This window comes from Dromiciops gliroides, chromosome 2 (genome assembly GCF_019393635.1).
Source record: "Dromiciops gliroides isolate mDroGli1 chromosome 2, mDroGli1.pri, whole genome shotgun sequence".
NCBI lineage: Eukaryota > Metazoa > Chordata > Mammalia > Microbiotheria > Microbiotheriidae > Dromiciops > Dromiciops gliroides.
Genome location: NC_057862.1, coordinates 23936676 through 23956467, shown reverse-complemented (window position 1 = coordinate 23956467; position 19792 = coordinate 23936676). Strand labels below are relative to the sequence as shown.

The window sequence follows — 19792 nt, the reverse complement described above, 5'->3', positions numbered from 1 at the left end:
TGATTACCTTTGACTAGCATACAGCTCCCTGTGTTATGCCTTTCCTGGTGTTTCTGATCAGAGGGTCATTTCTTTACCATACTTTCCCCCCTCCCTCCAAGGTCGCCATCTTCACTCCAGACTTGGCTAGCCTGACATGTATGGTCTTGGTGCCTGGCCTCCTGGTTGGTCAGTCTCTGACCAGGAGGGCCTTCATGAGGGGCCCCAGCAATGCTCACTTCATTCTCAGTTCAGCTCACTTTCAGGATGACTTCTCTTCCTCATTTATATGAGTACCATACTGGCTCCTTCTATTTCCCAGATCCCCTTTATATTTTGTCTTCCATATTAGAATATACACTCTTGGAAAATAGGGACCAGATTATTTTCTTGTCATTTCATCTCCAGTGCTTAGCACAGTACCAGGTATGTATAAAGTACTCAATTCTCTACCCCCCTCCCCCAACCTCTCTCTCTCTCTCTCTCTCCCATCCATATATCTATCATCCATGGATCTATAATCCTTTTGAAAAAGAATCTATAAGGTAATATTTACTTTGGTGAAAAAATGCCTTTCGTAATCAACAAACAATAAACTCATATTCTCTGCATCTTTCAGTTAATTATGAAATGCTAGGGGGTGGTTCATTGTTGAATACCACTTGTCAAAGTCTGTTGTCTGTTAATGCCATCATCAAGAATGTCCTTGATTCATGCATAAAAGTTTTATTCAGCTCTCGGAGCCACACAGAGGAGATGACCTCTCCTAGGTATGGCTGAGATGCCAACCTCCCAGCCCATCATTAGAGAGTTTCTCTTGTGTTTCATAACTGCCCTTCCAAAGGCAGAATGACTACAAACTTGGGCCCTTTTAAATCTGCCTCCTCAGGTTACGAGTTTTACATAGTGACCCCTCAGGTTAAACATGTAGAGATGATTAGCATAAACATTTTGTATAGGTGGTTAGTTATTCACGTTCATTTGTTCACATTTTTCCATTATTAATAAAATCCAATTTTTCCCACATCTTCAGTACCTTTCCGTTTGGAGATATTCTCATTTAGAATATGGATATTTTAGGATCATTATAATTGTGTGGCTTCAAGTTAACCCTCTGCTCTGTATGCTTGGTCTAGTCTAGCTTGTTTTTCTTTTCTTTATTCTTTTTCATACCATTTCTACCTTCCCTATAATCCATGTTCCTGGATTGAGGAAACAGTCATAACAAATAAAATAAATAACGAATAAAATAAAAGATGTGTGTTTACACATCTTTCCCATTTTCCTGCTTTTTATTGTTCTTCCATTTTCATGTCAGTGCCTTTGGGATGAAGTGAGTTAAACCTTTGTTAAAAATAAATCTGATGCCATTGCTATTGCCCACTCCCTATCTTTGATTGTCAGTTTGTTTAAATCACTCAGGATTGAGTTGTTTCAATTTACACCATATTCTATTCTGATTATTTTTCTTTCTTCATGTTTTTTACTAATTCTGATCTTAGCTCTGACAAGTTCAACAGTCTGACTATACACAGACAATTGATTCTTGAATAACTTTCATATCAATAACAAATCTTTTCCTGTCTGCTAAAATAGAATCCATTCCAAATTAATTTTGTGATGTTATTCTGTGCTTGCCATGTCTAGCAACAACTGATTTTTTTCCTGAAAAACTGCTCATAAAATAAAATCATGAGACGTCTGTATAATCTGAAAGTCAATCAATCAGTCAGTCAGTCAGTCAGTCAGTAAGCATTTAAGTTCTAGTCACTGAGGGTGCAAGTACAAAGAATAAAACAACCTACTCTTCAGATGACATTCTTATGGGTATGACAACAGACACATATAAAAATAAATACAACATAAAGGGAAAGTGAATAAATACAAAATAGGTAAGTATAATATCATTTTGGAGGAAAGACCTAAAAATGAGGGCAATCAATAATGACTCCATGCAGAACATGGGACTTGAACTTCATGTTAAAAGAGAGGGATTCTATAAAGGGAAGGTGGGGAGGGAATGCATGTCAAGCATGGAAAGGTCATTGCAAAAGCTCTGAGGTGGGAGATGGATTTTGGGTGTGAGCAACAGAACAAAGGCCCATTTGGATGCATTGCAGAGTGCTAGAAAGGGGAGTAATATCCAGTGAAGCAGCAATGATAAGTTGGGGCCAGGTTGTAATGGGTTTTAAAAACTAAACAGAGGAGCTAATATTTTATCTTAGAGGCAATAGGGGGCCAGCAGAGTTGATTGATTAGTGGGATCGTGGGCAGGATATGTGCCAAAAATGAAAATTTCTTTGGCAGCAGAGTGTAGGAGACAGTAGTGGGGAGAAAGCAGTTAGGAAGGTATTGCAATAATTAGTGGGGTGGGGGAGTGATGGAAGCCAGATAAGTAAGCTGTGTGATGGGAGAGAAAGGAAGTAGTCGGAGGAGAAATGAACGTTTTTGGTTTTCGACATCTCTCAATTATTTTTCCTGAATCATGCTTTCCCATAAATGTTGCCCCACCTTCACCTTTTCCAATCTTTGCATTGTAGATTGTATGCTAACTTAATTTGGAATGCCTATCAAGTCCTTCAAAGAATTTCTCTACCCCTCCATCCTCAGCAATCCATGAAGGCTACAATTGTTTTCATTGTGATCATTTCTGTAGATGTTTATTTTGTTTATTTATTTATTTATTTGTTTATCTATCTGTCTACCTATCTATTTATTTATTTTGCAGGGCAATGAGGGTTCTGTGACTTGCCCAGGGTCACACAGCTAGTAAGTGTCAAGGGTTTGAGGCTGGATTTGAACTCAGGTCCTCCTGGATCCGGGGCCAGGGTTTTATCCACTGTGCCCCTGTAGATGTTTGTTAACACTGTTACATGATGGTCAACTATCCCATGAAATGGTGCTATGATAAAACACATTATGCCAGCTTCAAGGGCACAAGAGATGGCATACTTATTTCAGGAAACAGCTCATAGACCAATTTAGCTAGAAAATAAGGAATGTATAAGGGGTTAATATAAAATAAGTCTGGAAAGATAGATTGGAGGCAGATTGTGGAGGGCTTTATAATAATGAGTTTCAATTTTATCCCATAGGATAAGATGTACACCTAAATGCTATTCTCCTTCAAGACCAGAGTCAAATACTTGATCACTCCAAACTATGTAGCCATCTCCCTCCTTGGAGGATTTCTTCAGGGGATGTAGGGAAGGAAAAGGGGAGTGAACAGATTGTGAAATTCTAAACTCTGCTCTCAGATCTACCTCCTTCTGATCTGCTGAAAAAAAGGGCATGGGTTATATTTTTATGTTCTTTACATTTCCCACCTTGAGGCAAAACCCTACTGGTTTTGAGCTGGCATCTTGTCTCCTAGCACCCAAAACTGTGATAAGCACATAGTACATTCTCAATAAAGAATTGTTGAGTTTAACTGAATTGAAATGAGAACATACTAATAATTCTGTTTATGACATTCAGAGCCCAAAATAGCCCAAGCAGCCTTTCTTTACTCTGTCCTTTAAGTACTTCCATCTCTCCCTCCAGAGGGGAGGAGACAGTGGAAAATGCTTGATGAATCAGCTGGGGACTGTTTGCCACACCTCCCTAAGAACTCACTCCCATTTGGGGAAACAGGTAGAAAAATGACATCCTCTCCAATTCTTTTCCTGCTCACTATCATACTGTCTAAAGAGCATTAATATATGCTCATAGCCAGAAATTGTACCAATGCCCTGAAGGTCTAAAGCTTTAAATGTTAATAATAGTAATAATGATAATTTTAAATGATCATAATAATTATTATAATATCTGAGACTTTAAATGTGCAAAATGCTTTACATACCATATCTTGTGAGGCTCAAAACAATCTTATAAAGTAGAAAATGGAAGACCGTAGAAGAAAAATGGAGGAACGTTAGCTTCTCATGAGTAAATTGAACCTTTATAATAAAAATGAAAATATTATACAATATTATCTAATACCATCTAATAATGGGCAGCTAGGTGGTGCAGTGGATGGAGCACTGGGATTAAAGTCAGGAAGATCTGAGTTAAATCTGGCCCCAGACATTTATTAGCTGGTGATCCTGGGAAAATCACTCAACCCCTATTGCCTTAAACATCTGGGGCCATTTCCAGCCATCCTGATATATGTCTTACCACTGGAATCAGATGGCTCAGGAGAGAGTGAGGTTGGTGACCTTATACAGTCCTCCCTCACTTAAATCCAGTTTAGTGCAAGTCATGACATCATCCTGATGACATGGTCCACTTTGGAAATGAAGGAGAAACAACCTTTTCATGTAGAGGATCAAGGAAGAAATTATCTTCTGGACCTATGGATAGAGAGGTTATTCAGTTGTGTCTGACTCTTCATGACCCCATTTGTGGTTTTCTTGGTAGAGATATTGGAGTGCCTTGCCATTTCCTTCTCCAGCTCATTTTACAGCTAAGAAACTGAGGCAAACAGGATTTTAAGTGACTTACCCAGGATCACACAGCCAATGAGTATCTGAGACCAGATTTGAACTCAGGAAAATGAGTTTTCTTGACTTCAAACCCAGAGCTCTTTGCACTATGGCACCACCTAGCAGCCCTGGATGAAGAAAAGTTCACCACAAAACAGGATCACAGAAGTTTAGATGGACAATTTTGATTGCACAAAATTAAAAAAAAGTTTTTGCATAAATAAATCTAATGTAGTAAAAATGAGAAGGAAACAAGTAACTGGGAAAATATTTACAAGTGTCTGATAAAAGTCTCATTTCCAAGAAATAGATGGAACGGATTCAACTGTGTAAGACTAAAAGTCACTCTTCCACAGACACATGACCAAAGAATACCAATGGGCAATTTTCAAAAGAAGTCTGAGCTATCAACAACTGTATGAAAAAAACCACACTCCAAATCTCTACGTGAGAAAAATGCAAATGAAAACAATTCTGTTATTTCACCCCACATCTATCATACTGGCAAAGATTATAAAAGAGGAAAATGACAAAAAGTGAAAGGCTTATGGGAAAAGTGGCACACTATTGGTAGAGCCATGTATTATTGGTCCAGAAATTTTGGATATCATTTTGTAGCTATGCCCAGAAATGATTAAAATATGCATACCCTTTTCTCTAGCTATCCTACCAGTGGATCTATACTCCAAGAGAATTAAGGAAAGAAGAAAATGATCTATCTACATATATAAAAATATTTATAGTAGCTCTTTCCATGGTAGCCAAAATTAGAGCTTAAGGGGGTGCCCTCCTACTCAGAAATGGCTATACAAATTGTGATATATGCATGGAATGCAATATTATTGTGCCATAAGAAATAATGAAATGGGCAATATCAGGAAACTTGGAAAACCTTCAGTTTCCTCACCTTTAAACAAGGAGGATGGACTAGCATTGCCTCTTAGAATCCTTCGAACTCCAACTCTGTGATCCAATGCTCTATGAATGTCATGCATTTCATTGTAAACTCTGCTATACACTATTCATAATATAAGCCATACAGGATGACATGTTGAGTAAACATTATTGGGGAGAAAACAATTAGAGAATAATTATTTATTTTACTAGATGCTCTAACATTTTAAAATCAGATTCATTTTTACATGTCTATTTTGAAAATGACAATAAATAAAACCTATGTAGTCAAGAATAGAAGGAATACAGAAAATTGAGAAAAAAACTTCACAGTCTCAGATAAGATGTGTTGAATTGGGATATTGTGGTGTAGGAAATGATGAGCTTATTGACTTGGAAAAACATGGAAAGACTTAGACTTATGAAGGAAGATGTTATCCACTTTCAGGGAAACAGATGACAAATAAAAGTAAGTATAGTATGCTCTTACATATATATGTGTATGAGTGTACATGTGTATATATGTGTATGTTTGTAGATTTCTATGTATATATATATATGTATGTATGTATGTGGTTTTTCTCTTTCTAACTCTATCTCTCTATTTCTCTATCTATCTGTATTTAATGGTAGCCTTCATTAGGGTGAGGGGGAAAGGGAGGGAGAAAATAAAGTAAAAAGTGCACAGCAGAGAACAAAAGAAAATCTACCAGGAAGAAAAGGGCAGCTTTGAAAATGATGTAAAGTATTTATTGTACAGGTTTTCTTGAAATGGGAATTTATCATTTTATATTGAATCCTTTCTTATGTTCTGCTGTGTATATGGAAATTTTTTTCTTTTCTCATTTTGTTTTTAAGCTTAAAATACATTTTAAAATTTACAAAAAAAAAAAAGAAAATGAATATTTCCCATATGTTGTTTTTAGAAACATCAAGAAATGAATTAGGGGACTAGGAAGGGAAGTGAGGAGAGAAGGGAAGGGAAGACACGTTTTCAAGGGCCTATTATATTCCAGGCACTATGCTAAGCATTTTACAAATATTATTTCAATTGACCAAAATGAATGAGCCCCAAGATGACTTTGGTTGAGGATTAACCATGGAATTCTATGTATTAACTTGTAAGCATAACGGTAGCTAGGTGGCACAGTAGATAGCATGCTTTACCTAGAGTAAGGAAGACCTGAGATTAAATCCTGGCTCTGATACTACTGGCTGTGACTTTGGGCAAGTCACTTAACCTCTGTCTGTCTCAGTTACTTCCTGTGCAAAATAAAACTAATAATAGCATCTACTTCTATAGATACATATAGAAAATACCTCCATGACCATCTTGTCTAACCCCCTCATTTTACTGATGGTTCTTGAGATCCCTTTGAGTTCCAAGTCTATGATCCTATTAATCTTATTTTAGGAAGACTACTTTGTGAGGTAGGTACTATAGTCATTGCTATTCCCATTTTAGAGATGAGCTAACTGAGGATCATTGAGGTGACATTATTTGTTTGTAGTCACAGAGCTATCAGCTGCTGGAGGTGGGTTATGAACCTCCTATCTCTGATGTCAGAAATTTCCCCTATATATCACTACATATCTTATATATTCTTCTCTACATACCACTATATATCTTCCCTATATTTCTCTATATATCTTATATATTCTTCCCTACATATCATTATATATCTTCCCCATATATCACTGCCTCCCTAAAAATCACTACAGACTTAGCACTACATAGGCATAAGAATGTAGCCAAAGGAAAGAAGAATGATGGACATATACACTCACATAAATTCAGTGTCATGTATGTGTGCACATACAATTTGATAGGCAGTACATTAAATGACACCATGCATGACTAGAAGGATTTTCTAATTGGCCAAGGGCTAACTCTCATTTGAGCTTCACTAAAAGTACTCTGGGGCAGGTAGGTGGTTCCACAGTGCCAAGAGTACCAGGTCTAGTCAGGAAAACTCATCTTCCTGAGTTTAAATCTGACCTCAGACACTAGCTGTGTGACCCTGGGAAAGTCACTTGACCTTGTTTGCCTCAGTTTCTTATCTGTAAAAATGAGCTGTAGAATTGAACAGCAAACCACTCCAGTATCTCTGCAAAGAAAACCACAAACTTTGAGTCACGAAGAGTCAGACACCTCAACCGCATGAGTACTTTAGATCTAGAAGCTGTTAGGTCTAGAATTGGAAGGTCATTCAACCCAGCCCCCTCACATTGTGCAGAGGAGGGAACACTGGTCCAGAGAAATGAGATCATTTGCCCAAGGTCACAGGGTGGGAAGAATTGCTGTTCCAAGAGGTCATACTGCTGGTGAGTTTCAGAGGTAAGATTTATTTTTTTGAATATAAGGTTCTTGAGGGCAGGCACTACATATATTTTTTTGTTTTGTTTTGTTTTTTTGGGGGGGCAGTGGGGGTTAAGTGACTTGCCCAAGGTCACACAGCTAGTAAGTGTCAAGTGTTTGAGGCTGGATTTGAACTCAGGTCCTCCTGACTCCAGGGCTGGTGCTTTATCCACTGTGCCACCTAGCCGCCCCCGGGAGGTAAGATTTTTAACCCAGGTCTTCTTAGTCCCAAGGCTAGCAATTCTTTCTCTGGGACTGTCTCTCAACCGGGTGATTTTCCATGCTTCTTGTTGACATAGCAAATATGGAAGAGAATTCACAACATCAAACTTTCCAAGTTTCTGCTGAGACACCTGAGAGATCATTGGGAGAGACTAAGGATAACAGGGTATCTTAGGCAATGTAAACCAATGTTAACCCATTATTATGGTCGATAATAAAATTGAGCCCTTGAAAAACACTTTAACATTTGCAAAGCACTTGACATATGTCATTTTGTTTGACACTCAAAACAACCCTGGGAGTTATTTATTATGACCTTGGGCAAGTCACTTAACTTCTGTCTGCCTCAGTTTCCTCATATATAAAATGGGGAAAATAGTAGCACCTACCTCCCAGGGTTGTTGTGAAGCTCAACTGAGATAATAATTGTAAAGTTAACAATGAAGTTACATTTAAATAACTAACTCAAGGTCACCCAGCTAGGAAGTGGCAAAATTAGGTCTTAAATCCAACACTTCCTGGGCTCTGATCACCCTGCCTCACATGGAGAGCCCCTTGTGAGCCTTCAGGTACCATATGATTACCAGCTGTTGCCATTCATTATCAGACAGACCTTTTAAGCAATGGATCTAAAGGTTGATGTCTCCCGAGAAAGAGGCCATTTTCCATTTTCCTAAGGAATGAGTCAAACTAATGAGCTCATTACTGTCCTTAGATTCTCCTTTCTAGTGATGGAGAGATGCCAGTCACAGATCCAGACAGTGCTGGACCTTCCACCTGGCATGAAACCAAGGATTCCATTGGTACTGTTGTTAGTGGCAATGCCTGGCACATAGTTAAGTGCCACTTAAATGTTTAGCATTATTGTTTATTATTATTTCTATCTTACAGATGAAGAAGCCAAAGTAGGGGAAAGTTAAGTGACCTCCACAGGGTCATACAACTGGTAAGTATCTGGGCTTGGATTTGAACTCAGGTCTTTTCTGACTCTAAGCCCAGCTTCATGCCTCTTAGCTGCCTAAATAAATACACAAGTAAAGTGTGTTTTAATGTATCCATACTTTTAAAAGCACATTGGAGAGCTAGTATGTTCTGGCTTGGATTGAAGCCTGGGTTTCTGGAACTCTGGGGTAACTGCCAACTTTGCCAGTGACCTGCAAGGTGGCTCTCCATAAGGCCTCTAATGACTTGTTCTCTTAGTTTCTTCATTTGTAATATGCAGATAGTGCTTATCTCCTACCCAGGAATGTTGTTTGGATGAACTAAGTTACAAAGTGCTTGGTTACAAAGTTTTGTTGCTAAAATTACTTCTTCCATGTCAGTCCTTTAAAAACAGAAAGGGCTGGGGGTGGGTGGGGGGAATTTGTGGTCTCACTTCTGTGCTTTCTGATTTGGGGGTGGGGTGAGGGTAATACATGGAATAAAAGACATGCCCTTCTTTCGGAATATCCCATACCTGGGTTTGTTTGCCCTTGTTCTATTCAAGCTTATTTCCAAGCCATCTGTGACTTAGCCACACTGTATATTTAGACAAAGTGCAAAGCAGAAATATTGATGTGCTCAGCAGCGAAGGGCAGAGATTCATGTTACCCCCTGAGTGGCCATAGGCAGGGCACAAGCATCAGCATGGATTATCTGATGCAGAAAAAGAAAGAACTCCCCTTTCTATCAGGCTCTAAGGTTTGGGAAGCATGATCAGTTAATAATAATAATCCACATTTCTAGTACTGGTGCTGCTGCTGCTCCACAGGGAACCCTTTGTTTCTCCCCTTCTTCACCCTACGCCCCTTCAACTTCCTTTTATCATCTCTCATTAGAATGTAAGCTCCTTGAGGTCAGGGTCTATCTTTCTGCTTACATCTGTATGCCTAGCACTTAGCACAGTGCCTGGCATTATAGTAGGCATTTAATAAATGCTTGATGATACTAGCTCTGTGACCTTGGAAAAATAGTTTCACTTCTAAGTGCTCCAGGCAACTCCCTGATACTTACTAAGTCATAGCGTTGCCAACTGTATTAATGGGGATCTCTCCTCCTCTCTGGGAAATTACAATACTGCTTCAGACACTAGTTGTGTGACACAGGGCAAATCATTTAACTCCTCTCAGCCTCAATAGGGACAATAGCACCTACCTCATAGGATTGTTGTGAGGACCCAATGAGATAGTATGTGTAAAGCACTGAGCACAGTGCCTGGCACATTGTAGGCACTTAATCCTTATTCCTTTCTCTTCCCCTTTCCTTTGTTATCCTCATCACAGTAAGATTTGTCACTTATATTGTGCTTTAGTGTCTGCAAAACATTTGACTAATGAATTATCTGCATTGAACCTTAAAATAAGCCTATATGGTAGTTTATCCTAGGCGTTATTATTCCTATTTTATTGATGGAGGAACTGATTCTGGGAGATTAAGACATTTGCCCCAGGGTCTCAGACGATCTTGATACCAACTAGCTGTTTGAATTTGAGCAAATTATTTAACCTGTCAGAGGATGGATGTGTCATTGGAGAGCTATCCCTGACATCTGGTTACTGGGTAGGTCATTTCCATGGTTCCTTCCTCTAAATCCTAGGACCTCTCAAGTAAGTTAAATTCACTGACCCCATTGGCTTGAATAGCAGATGTTTTGTTCCCTTTAAAAACATCAATTTCTTTTTTTTTAAAATAAAAGTATTTTATTATTTTCCTAAAAGCATCAATTTCAAAGTCACCCCCTTTCAGTTTAAAAATCGAATATCTCAGGGGCAGCCAGGTGGCACAGTGGATAAAGCACTGGCCCTGGATTCAGGAGGACCTGAGTTGAAATCCGGCCTTAGACACTTGACACTTAGTAGTTGTGTGACCCTGGGCAAGTTGCTTAACGTTCATTCCCCTGCCTCCCCCCCGCAAAGGAATATATTTTTTTATCTAAACTGAAGTTTGAGAATTATTATGTAGTAAGTAGAGAACTGTCCTCTGGGTTACAAGGAACTGGATTCAAGTCCTTCCCGTGATACCAACTGGCTCTGTGACCCTGGAAAGTGTAAGGTAAGTTCCCAGTGCCCTGGGCAGCTCTTTATGAAAGTAAGTTGCATGGTCAAATAGGGTAGATTGATGAAGCATGTATAATGTAATACAATGTAATACAAAACAACACAGCACAGCAAAACAAAACACAACGTAATATAATGAACATAGTAAGAGCTTAAGAAATGCCTGCTGATGGCAAATTAGAGAAAGTTCTTAGATGAGTCCTCCCAACATTGCCTACGAATAACTTTAAAATAATGCCTTAAATAGAATTCTGGAGTGGCAGAGTAAATAAAAGGTCAGAGTGATGCGCTAGATAGAGTCCAAGGCCTAGAATCATCTTCCTGGGTTCAAATCTGGCCTCAGACACTTACTAGCTGTGTGACCCTGGGCACATCACTTCACCCTGTTTGCCTTGCTTTCCTCATCTGTCAAATGAGCTGGAGAAAGAAATGGCAAACCACTCCAGGAAAACTTCAAACAGGGCCAAACAGTTGGACATAACTGAAAATGATTGAACAATAACAGTAGCAAGACATTTTTACAGCTCAAAAAAACAAAGGAAAAGTTATTTTGCCCAATTACATGCTACTGAAACTGACAATCTAAGTGAAATGGATGAATATTTATAAAAATATTAACTGTCCAGATTAACAGGAGAGGAAAAAATACTTAAATAACCCTATCTTGGAAAAAGAAATCAAACAAGTCATAAATGAAGTGCCTAAGAAAAAAAATCTCCAGGACCAGATGGATTCCCAAGTGAACTTTATCAAACATTTAAGGAACAATTAATCTCACTACTATATAAAAATATTTGAAAAATAGGTAACGAAGGAGTTCTACCAAATTCCTTTAATGATACAAATATGGTTTTGATACCTAAACTAGGGAGAGCAAAAAGAGAAAGACGACGATAGATTGGTTTTCTTAATTTCCTTACTGATGCAAAATTTTTAAATAAAATACTGGCAAGATTACAGAAATGTATCACCATGACCAATTTGGATTTATACCAGGATGGTTCAATATTAAAAAACACTATCAGCATAATTGACCATATCAATAACAAAAACAACAAAAATGATATGATTTTATCAGTAAATACAGAAAAACCTTGGACAAAATACAACACCCATTCTTATTAAAACACTAGCAAGCATAGGGATCAATGGAGCCTTTCTTCAAATGATAAGCAGTATCTATCTAAAACCAAAGCAGGCATTGTCTGGAATGGAGATAAACTTGAAGCCTTCCCGGTGAGATCATGTGAGAAGCAAGGATATCCATTGTCACCAGTATTATTCAATAGCGTACTAGAAATATTAACTTTAACAATAAAAGAACAAAAAGAAACTGAAGGAATTAGAATACTTAATGGGGAAACAAAACTCTCACTCCTTGCAGATGATATGATGGTATACTTACAGAATCCTAGAGCATCAACTAAAAAAACTATTCAAAATAATTAACAATTTCAGCAAAGTTGCATGATATAAAATAAACCCTCATAAGTTATCATTTCTCTATTTATTATATTTCTGATATTTACCGCGACTTTGGGCAAGTCAAAATTATAGATCTAGAGCTTGAAGGGATCTTAGAGGACATCCAGTCAGTCTCTCCCCTCATTTTATAGAGAGGGGAACTAAGGCCTGGCTAATTTGGAGGGAGGATTTGAACCTGTCTTCCTAAATCTAAGCCCAGCACTCTGTCCAGACTCAGTATCACTCCCCTGTTCTATAAAGTGAGGTCACTGGACTGGATGCTAAGTTCTTTCCCAGCTCTTAAACCTTGGGGAACTCAGAGTTCACAGTTCCTCTTCCTCATCTGGAAACCTTAGCCTTCCCCCTTAGGTCCCCCATACCCTCCTTGTCCTTGCTGCAGGCCCAAAGTCTTGGGAAACATGATCCCTCCAGGGATCCCCGCGGGAGTGAGACCTGGTAGTGAGGGAAAAGAGTGAAGGAGTTAGCCCCTACCTGGATCCGGGATGTGGAGGCACTCGCCATGCTCACACTCCCAGGAGAAGCGTCCTAATGTTGCCATGGGAACCGGGCAGCGGGAGGGGGCGGAGCTGGGGGCGGGTCTGGAGTAGGCTCACTTCTGCGGTAGCCGGGTTGGGGTTGGCGAAGGAGGAGGGAGCTGGAGAGAGACTTTCGGGGAAAAGGTTACTTCACTCATCCAGGCCTCAGTTTCCTTTTCTGTAAAGTAAAGGGGTTGAAATAGGCGGCCTGCGAGGTCTCCTTAGCTCTGTGAGGCTCTCGGAGGTTCAGAGCAGGCCTCCTGCCCTCCCTGGTCCCGCTAGTGCTGGAGCGGTCCACTGAGTTTCCCTTCCAACTTCGGGACGCTCATGTCGCCTGTACCATCGCTCTTGCCAAGCCCGCAGGCTCCAATGGCCCACCGCTTCCCCAGCCCTCCGAGGACAAACAGCTGGGCACCAGCCTCCGGATTACAGGCTGATGTGCCCGCATGTCATGCACAGTCACTGGGCAGCCCTCACTTGGGACCTGAGTTACGCACCCCACCCCCACCCCATACCTGCACCTTCTCTCCGAAAGCTTGTTCTTCCATTCTTGGTATTTCTGTGCCACTTCATTGAGCTCTCCGTAAATTCTCCACATCCATCTTTCCTGGGGAAGCCCAGAGTAAGACTGAGTACTCTATTCAGACCTGGCCAGAGCTAAGGGGGATGAAGGGAGGCCGGGAAGGGCTAGGGAGGAGGGATCTGCGCCAGAGAGGGTACTTCCTAGGACTCCCAGTATCCCTGAAATGCGTGGCATTTGTGGATCCGTGTTGGGCTGAGGTCATTTGAGTTTATGGGGGTGAGCAAAGGCAGCCTTTGTCCAGGGAGGAAGGACACAGGCCCGCTGGCCTGGAGGCCGCACCTGAGCTGTCCGAAAGGAAGCTAATTGTCATCTCCCATATATTGGGCAGGCGGTGCCAGCGGGAGAAGAAAAGTCTCCACAGTGGAAGGGCTTTGGCCACCTGGGAGGTTAGTGGAGTTGTTCTGCTGAATCCGTTTGTAAGATGCCTACCTTTCCCAGACACGCGTAGAACTTGAAAGCTGAATTCATTTTTCAAAAGACTCGGAGTTCCCGCAGAGCACAGGTCACAGATAGCTCCTCCACTCCCAGGCCACAAATGTGCATTGGTATTTGTGCAAAAACAAAAACAAAAACAAAAACAAAAATGTGCAAATCCAACTAGAGGCTAACTTTACTACCCTTTCTTCTCTTTCCATTCCAGCCAAATAGGCCTGCTTCCTGGAATCCATCTCCAGTCTCTTGGCCTTTTCCTCAGGTTGTGACCATACCTGACATGCCCTCTCTCTCACCCCTACCTTTTAGCATCCCTGGTTTCCCTCAAAGCTCAACTCACCACCTCCTACATGAAGCCTTTCCTGATTCCCCTAAGGCCTCCTCCCCAATATTACTTCCTACTTTCTTTGTTTTTATTTTGTATTTATTTAATTCTACACATTACCCCCTTCCCCCCCCCCCCAAAAAGAGAAAAGAATGTAAGTTTTTTGGGGGCAGGAACATTTTTTAAAAAACTTTTGTCTTTGCATTGCTAGCAGCCAGCCCAGGGCCAGGCACATAGTAGATGCTCAATAAATGTTTATTGATTTATAGGCTATGGAGCTACAACTAACCCTTGAATTCATTTAATGGGATCTTGGATCTCCTTATTTCACAAATGAGGAAATTGAGACGCAGGCAGGTGACATGCCTCCCCAAGCAGTGCACAAGCAGCAGGACCCAAAGCTAGCATTTGAACTCAGCTCAAAGAATCATTGATTTAGAGTTGAAAGGGTCCTCAAAGTTGATTCTTCATTTTACAGATCAGGAAACTGCGGCACAGAGAGAGGAAGTGACTTGATCAAGGTCCCAAAAGGTATGAAATAAGGGGCAGCTAGGTGGTGTAGTGGATAGAGCACAGGCCCTGGAGTCAGGCGTACCTGAGTTCAAATGTAGCCTCAGACACTTAACACTAGCTGTGTGACCCTGGGCAAGTCACTTAACCCCAAATGCCTCACTAAAAAAAAAAAAAAGAAAAAGAAAAAAGAAAAGAAACAAAATGTATGAAATAGCAGAGCCAGGATTTGATCCCAAGTCTCTTGACTTCAAATACCCTGGCATTTCCACGGCTCAAGCCTCTTCCTACTGTATCTCCTCTACTCTCAGTACTGGAACCTGCACTTTTGGAAAGCTATGGGACTGATGGGACTATCGAATCCTATTCTTGGGAAATTACTATTTTAAAAATGAAGGTCAGTGAAATTTAACCAGCTTCAATAGTGTACCTTTAAAAAGGTTCAGAAAATAACTCATTGGAGCCAGATTTAGACAAGCGCTGGATAATTTTATGATGAACGTTTATGAGCTGGCACACAATATAAAGGCGATGAAATCTCATACCCTGAGATTTGAGAAATCATTTCTATTCTACTTTTTGGAAGCCCTGAAATAGGTGCTCAAGGACAGCTTGATGGGGTGGCATGGTGGAGGGAGCAGTGCGTGTGGCATCAGGAGCTTCATGTGGGATTCTTGGCTCTTCCTTTTTAGGCCTTCATGACCTCTGGCCAGCCGTTCCCTTCTCTGGGTCTTAAATCTTCTTGTTTTTAAAAAGTGGGGGTAGTGCAGGTTCAGTGATCTCTAAGATTCCTTCCAGCTTTATATCTGTGACCCCGTAGTTAAGATGAAAAACAGTAAGTCAAATATATCACGAGGCAAAGGAATGATGTTGATGTCTCAAGAGGTTAATTGACTTGCTTGTAGTCAGATATCGTTCAGTTGTTTCAGTCATGTCCAATTTGTGACCCCATTTGGGGTTTTCTTGGCAAAGATACAGGAGTGGTTTGCCATTTCTTTCTCCAGCTTATTTTAACAGATGAGGAAACTGAGGCAAACAGGGTGAAGTGACTTGCCCAAGGTCACATAGCTAATAAGTATCTGAGGCTGGATTTTTTTTTCTTTTTCAGGGCAATGAGGGTTAAGTGACTTGCCCAGGGTCACACAGTGTCAACTGTCTGAGGCCAGATTTGAACTCAGGTCCTCCTGAATCCAGGGCCAGTGCTTTTTCACTGTGCCACCTAGCTGCCCCCTTGAGGCTGGATTTTAACTCAGATTTTCTTTTTTCTTTTCTTTTTTTTTTTTACAGGGCAGTGGGGGTTAAGTGACTTGCCCAAGGTCACACAGATAGTAAGTGTCAAGTGTCTGAGGCCGGATTTGAACTCAGGAACTCCTGAATCCAGGGCTGGTGCTTTATCCACTGCGCCACCTAGCCGCCCCCCCCAAACTCAGATTTTCTTGACTCTATCCCCTGCACTACCTAGCTGCCCTCGCAGTCATGAAGATAATAAGTACGAGTTGAGATTCAGAAGAGCTGGGATGACCTTGGGATCGAGTTGAACTTTCTCATTTTATAGATAAGGAAAATGAGGGCCAGAGAAATCACCTGACTTGCTTAAGGCAACACATATAGAAAATGTCAGAGACAGAATTTAGACCCATGTTTTCCTCTTATTTTTCTGATGCCAGGTGGACTGTTCTACTTATTCTACTGCGTGGCCTCAATTATGGAGGTTGTCTGGTCCAAGCTCTTCCATTTCACAGGTTCCCCTATTTATGGACTGGATTAGAATGGGGCTTAAGCCTGCTGGGTAACCTACAAGACCAGTTTCCTTTAGTGAGTGTAGAGCAGTCAAGCTGATCATCTCTGGGATACTCACTGTAGGATGCTTGCTGTTATTCTTCCTGGATATGATACCACAAATTCTGGCAATAAAATACCTGGAAAAACAGCCACAACAACCTTCCAAATTTCCATGTGTTATGTAAAGTGCTGGGATTATTTATGGCTTTTGGTGTTAGAAATGACAAAAATTACATAAGATGGGCTACCAAATATGGAGGACCTGAATCCTACGGTGTTTCTAAGTAGCCATGATCTTACTGATGTGGAGTAATCTCTTCACTGGTTCAGATTACGACCCCTGCCACATCTTTCTATTTTCTGCAATATTTGTTCACATTCTCCCACAAATCTTTTATGTAGTGTCCCTGTCTTCCCAAATTACGGAGGCCTTCTTATAAGTCTTTTTGGGTTTTGTGAGGACTGGTGGAGTGTTTGGACTGTCCATTTGTTATTATGGTCCACCCAGTTGTGTGCTGGTAAATGTTTAACAACCAGCTCTCCAGAAAAAAAACAAAAACGTATGCACAGCATGCTCAAGTTTAATCTGCCTTTACGACATTTTTCTCCATCACTTTTTTAAGTCTAGAAATAAACAAAACAATAAATCAAGCCATAATTTGTAGTGTTTGCAGACAGTCAAGGTGTAAATACTTACATTGAAAATTTAACAATCATCTCTTGAAAGCCACAAGAGTTGACTCCAGCACATCCCTCTTGTCCACTTTCCTGATTCTACATTTCCTCATTCATATCCCTCACACTCCTTCTTGAATGTGTCATCTTCAGAAACACACAGTCTCTTTTCATTGATTGTTATGTTACCCACAATGTAAATTCCTCAGTCATTTGGCACAGAAGAGTATAACTTACTTTTGATACAGTAGAGATTCTCTGCCAGTGGTTCAGGAGGTGAGCTCATCAGTGAGAGTTTCCAAAATTCTAGAGGAGGGAGTCTTTGAGAGACAAAATTCAGAGTGAGGGGAATTTACAAATCATAGAAAGTAATTCTTAAAATTTTCCTTTTGTAATTTGATGAGATGTTAAGTAGGCTCCCTCTAGCTCCCAAACCTAGTTGTATGCAGAGCTCCTCCCTTAGCTCCAGGCATACAGGAAGTGCTTGATAAATGCTTGCTGATTGATTCTCTTCAGGATGCTGAGGGATCTGTGTGGCTGTTTATATGGGTACTTTTTTCAACAGTAGAGATCATGATTTCTCCAGGATTGACCATTCTAGTGACCCTTGCCTGTATTCTTTTTGTTCCTATAGAACTTTATTTTACAAACTACATGTAAAAACAAATTTTGACATTGATTTTTAAAAATTTTGCATTCTAACTTCTCTTCCTCCCTCTCTCCCCTATCCCTGTCAAGAACTCAAGCAATTCAATATAAGTTATACATGAGTAGTCATGCAAACATCTCCATATTATCCATGTTGTGAAAGAAGACAAAAACAACTTCAGATTAAGGAACTATCAAAAAAATTATGCTTCAATCTGTTTTCAGACACCATCAGTTCTTTCTCTGCAGATGGATTGCAATTTTCATAAGTCTTTCAGAGTTATATTGCATCACTGCATTCCTGAAAATAACCAAGTCCTTCACAGCAGATCATCTTTCTATTGCTGTTATTTTATATACAGTACATTTCACTCTGCTTCAGTTCATGTACTCTTTCCAGGTTTTTCTGATAGAATTCCTGTTCATCATATTATTTTGTTTTGTTTCCTATAAAGTAACTAAGAAAAAAGAATTATGTTTCAATCTATATTCAAATATCATCAATTTTCTCTCTGTAGATGGATTGCATTTTTCATAAGACCTTTGGAGTTGTCTTAGATAATTGCATTGCTGAAAATAACCAAGTCATTCACAGCAGATCATCTCACAATAATACTGTTCTTTTGTATACAGTAGATTTCACTTTGCATCAGCTCATGCAGGTCCTTCCAGGTCTTTCTGATAGTATCTTGCTCCTCATTTTTTTTTAATAGTAAGCTACAATTATGTAGAACTATAAAGAGAGATTTCCTTACAATGAACCCATGAGGTTGATTATTGCAGCAATAGTAATAGATAACTTTTATATAGTACCTTAAACTTGACAAAGAATTTTCTTCACAATAGCCCAGCAAAGTAAGTACCATACATTTTGCCATTATCATTAATCAATCATTAATCAGTCATCATAACTGTTTCCCTCCATCCTATTCCCTTCCCATGATATTTACTCTACTTTCTATCTTCTTTTACCCTATTTCCTATTCAGTTCAGGTCTTTTCATCATGAATACCTGAAAGTCCTCTTTTTCATTGAAGTCCCGTTTATTTCCCTGAAAGTTTACACACAGTTTTGCTGGGTAGGTGATTCTTGGTTGTAAACTGTGTATTTTAAAATTCTAAATGTCGGTTCTAATCTGTCCCCTCAGCTTTGGGGGGAAACTGGCTAAAATCACTGATAAATGAGTTTAGGCTTTTTAAGGGTTTATTAAAAGATATAAGATAGTAAAGAGTGAGAAAGATTGAGAACAGATTTCTTATAGCATGGAAATCCTAGCTTTCCTACCAGCCCACTTAATGTCCTGCCACCAAGCCAATGTCTCCAACCAAAAGAGCCAATCAAACCTCCTTCAGCATCCACTTCCTACTTTGTGTTCTCCTCCCAGAAATGGGAGGTTCTTCAAACTGATTGGCTAGGGTCATTAAAATCCATTGGTTCACTGGAATTGAAGGTGGTCTCAAGTTCAAAGTTTTAGTTTCTAAGAACAATACCCTCTTAAGGGCCAGCCAGATGTGCTTACAATCTAGTTAACTGGAAGTAGGCTAATCAGCAGTCAATCACTCTCACTTAATTCACTCAGTTTAGATTAATCTCCAGGTGGGCCTTTGAGTATCTGCTAAATCCCCTTAGCTACCAAATTCCATTATCTTGACACAAAACCCTATTCCTTTGCCCTCTGGAAAATCATATTCCATGCCCTCCAGTGCTTTAATGCAGAAGCTGCTAGATCCTGTGCTATCCTTACTGTGGCTCCACATTGCTTCTTTCTGGCTGTGTGCAACATTTTCAACTTGACCTGGGAGCTCTAGAATTTGTCTATAATATTCCTGGAAGTTTTCCTTTTGGGATCTCTTTCAGGAGGTGATCAGTGGATTCTTTCAAT

At 40.0% G+C, this 19792-nt stretch overlaps 1 protein-coding gene across 2 annotated transcripts in view; it reads right to left on the bottom strand.

Annotated features, from left to right (window-relative positions):
* CABCOCO1 (ciliary associated calcium binding coiled-coil 1) overlaps positions 1-12988 on the bottom strand; it is a 157272-nt gene extending 144284 nt beyond the window's left edge. For both annotated transcript variants that reach the window (XM_043981546.1, XM_043981547.1), the window contains exon 1: positions 12912-12988. In XM_043981546.1, coding sequence (XP_043837481.1) covers positions 12912-12941 — 30 coding nt within the window. In that variant the 5' untranslated portion in view covers positions 12942-12988. The remainder of the gene's footprint in view (positions 1-12911) is intronic.
* Between the last annotated feature and the right edge of the window lie 6804 nt (positions 12989-19792).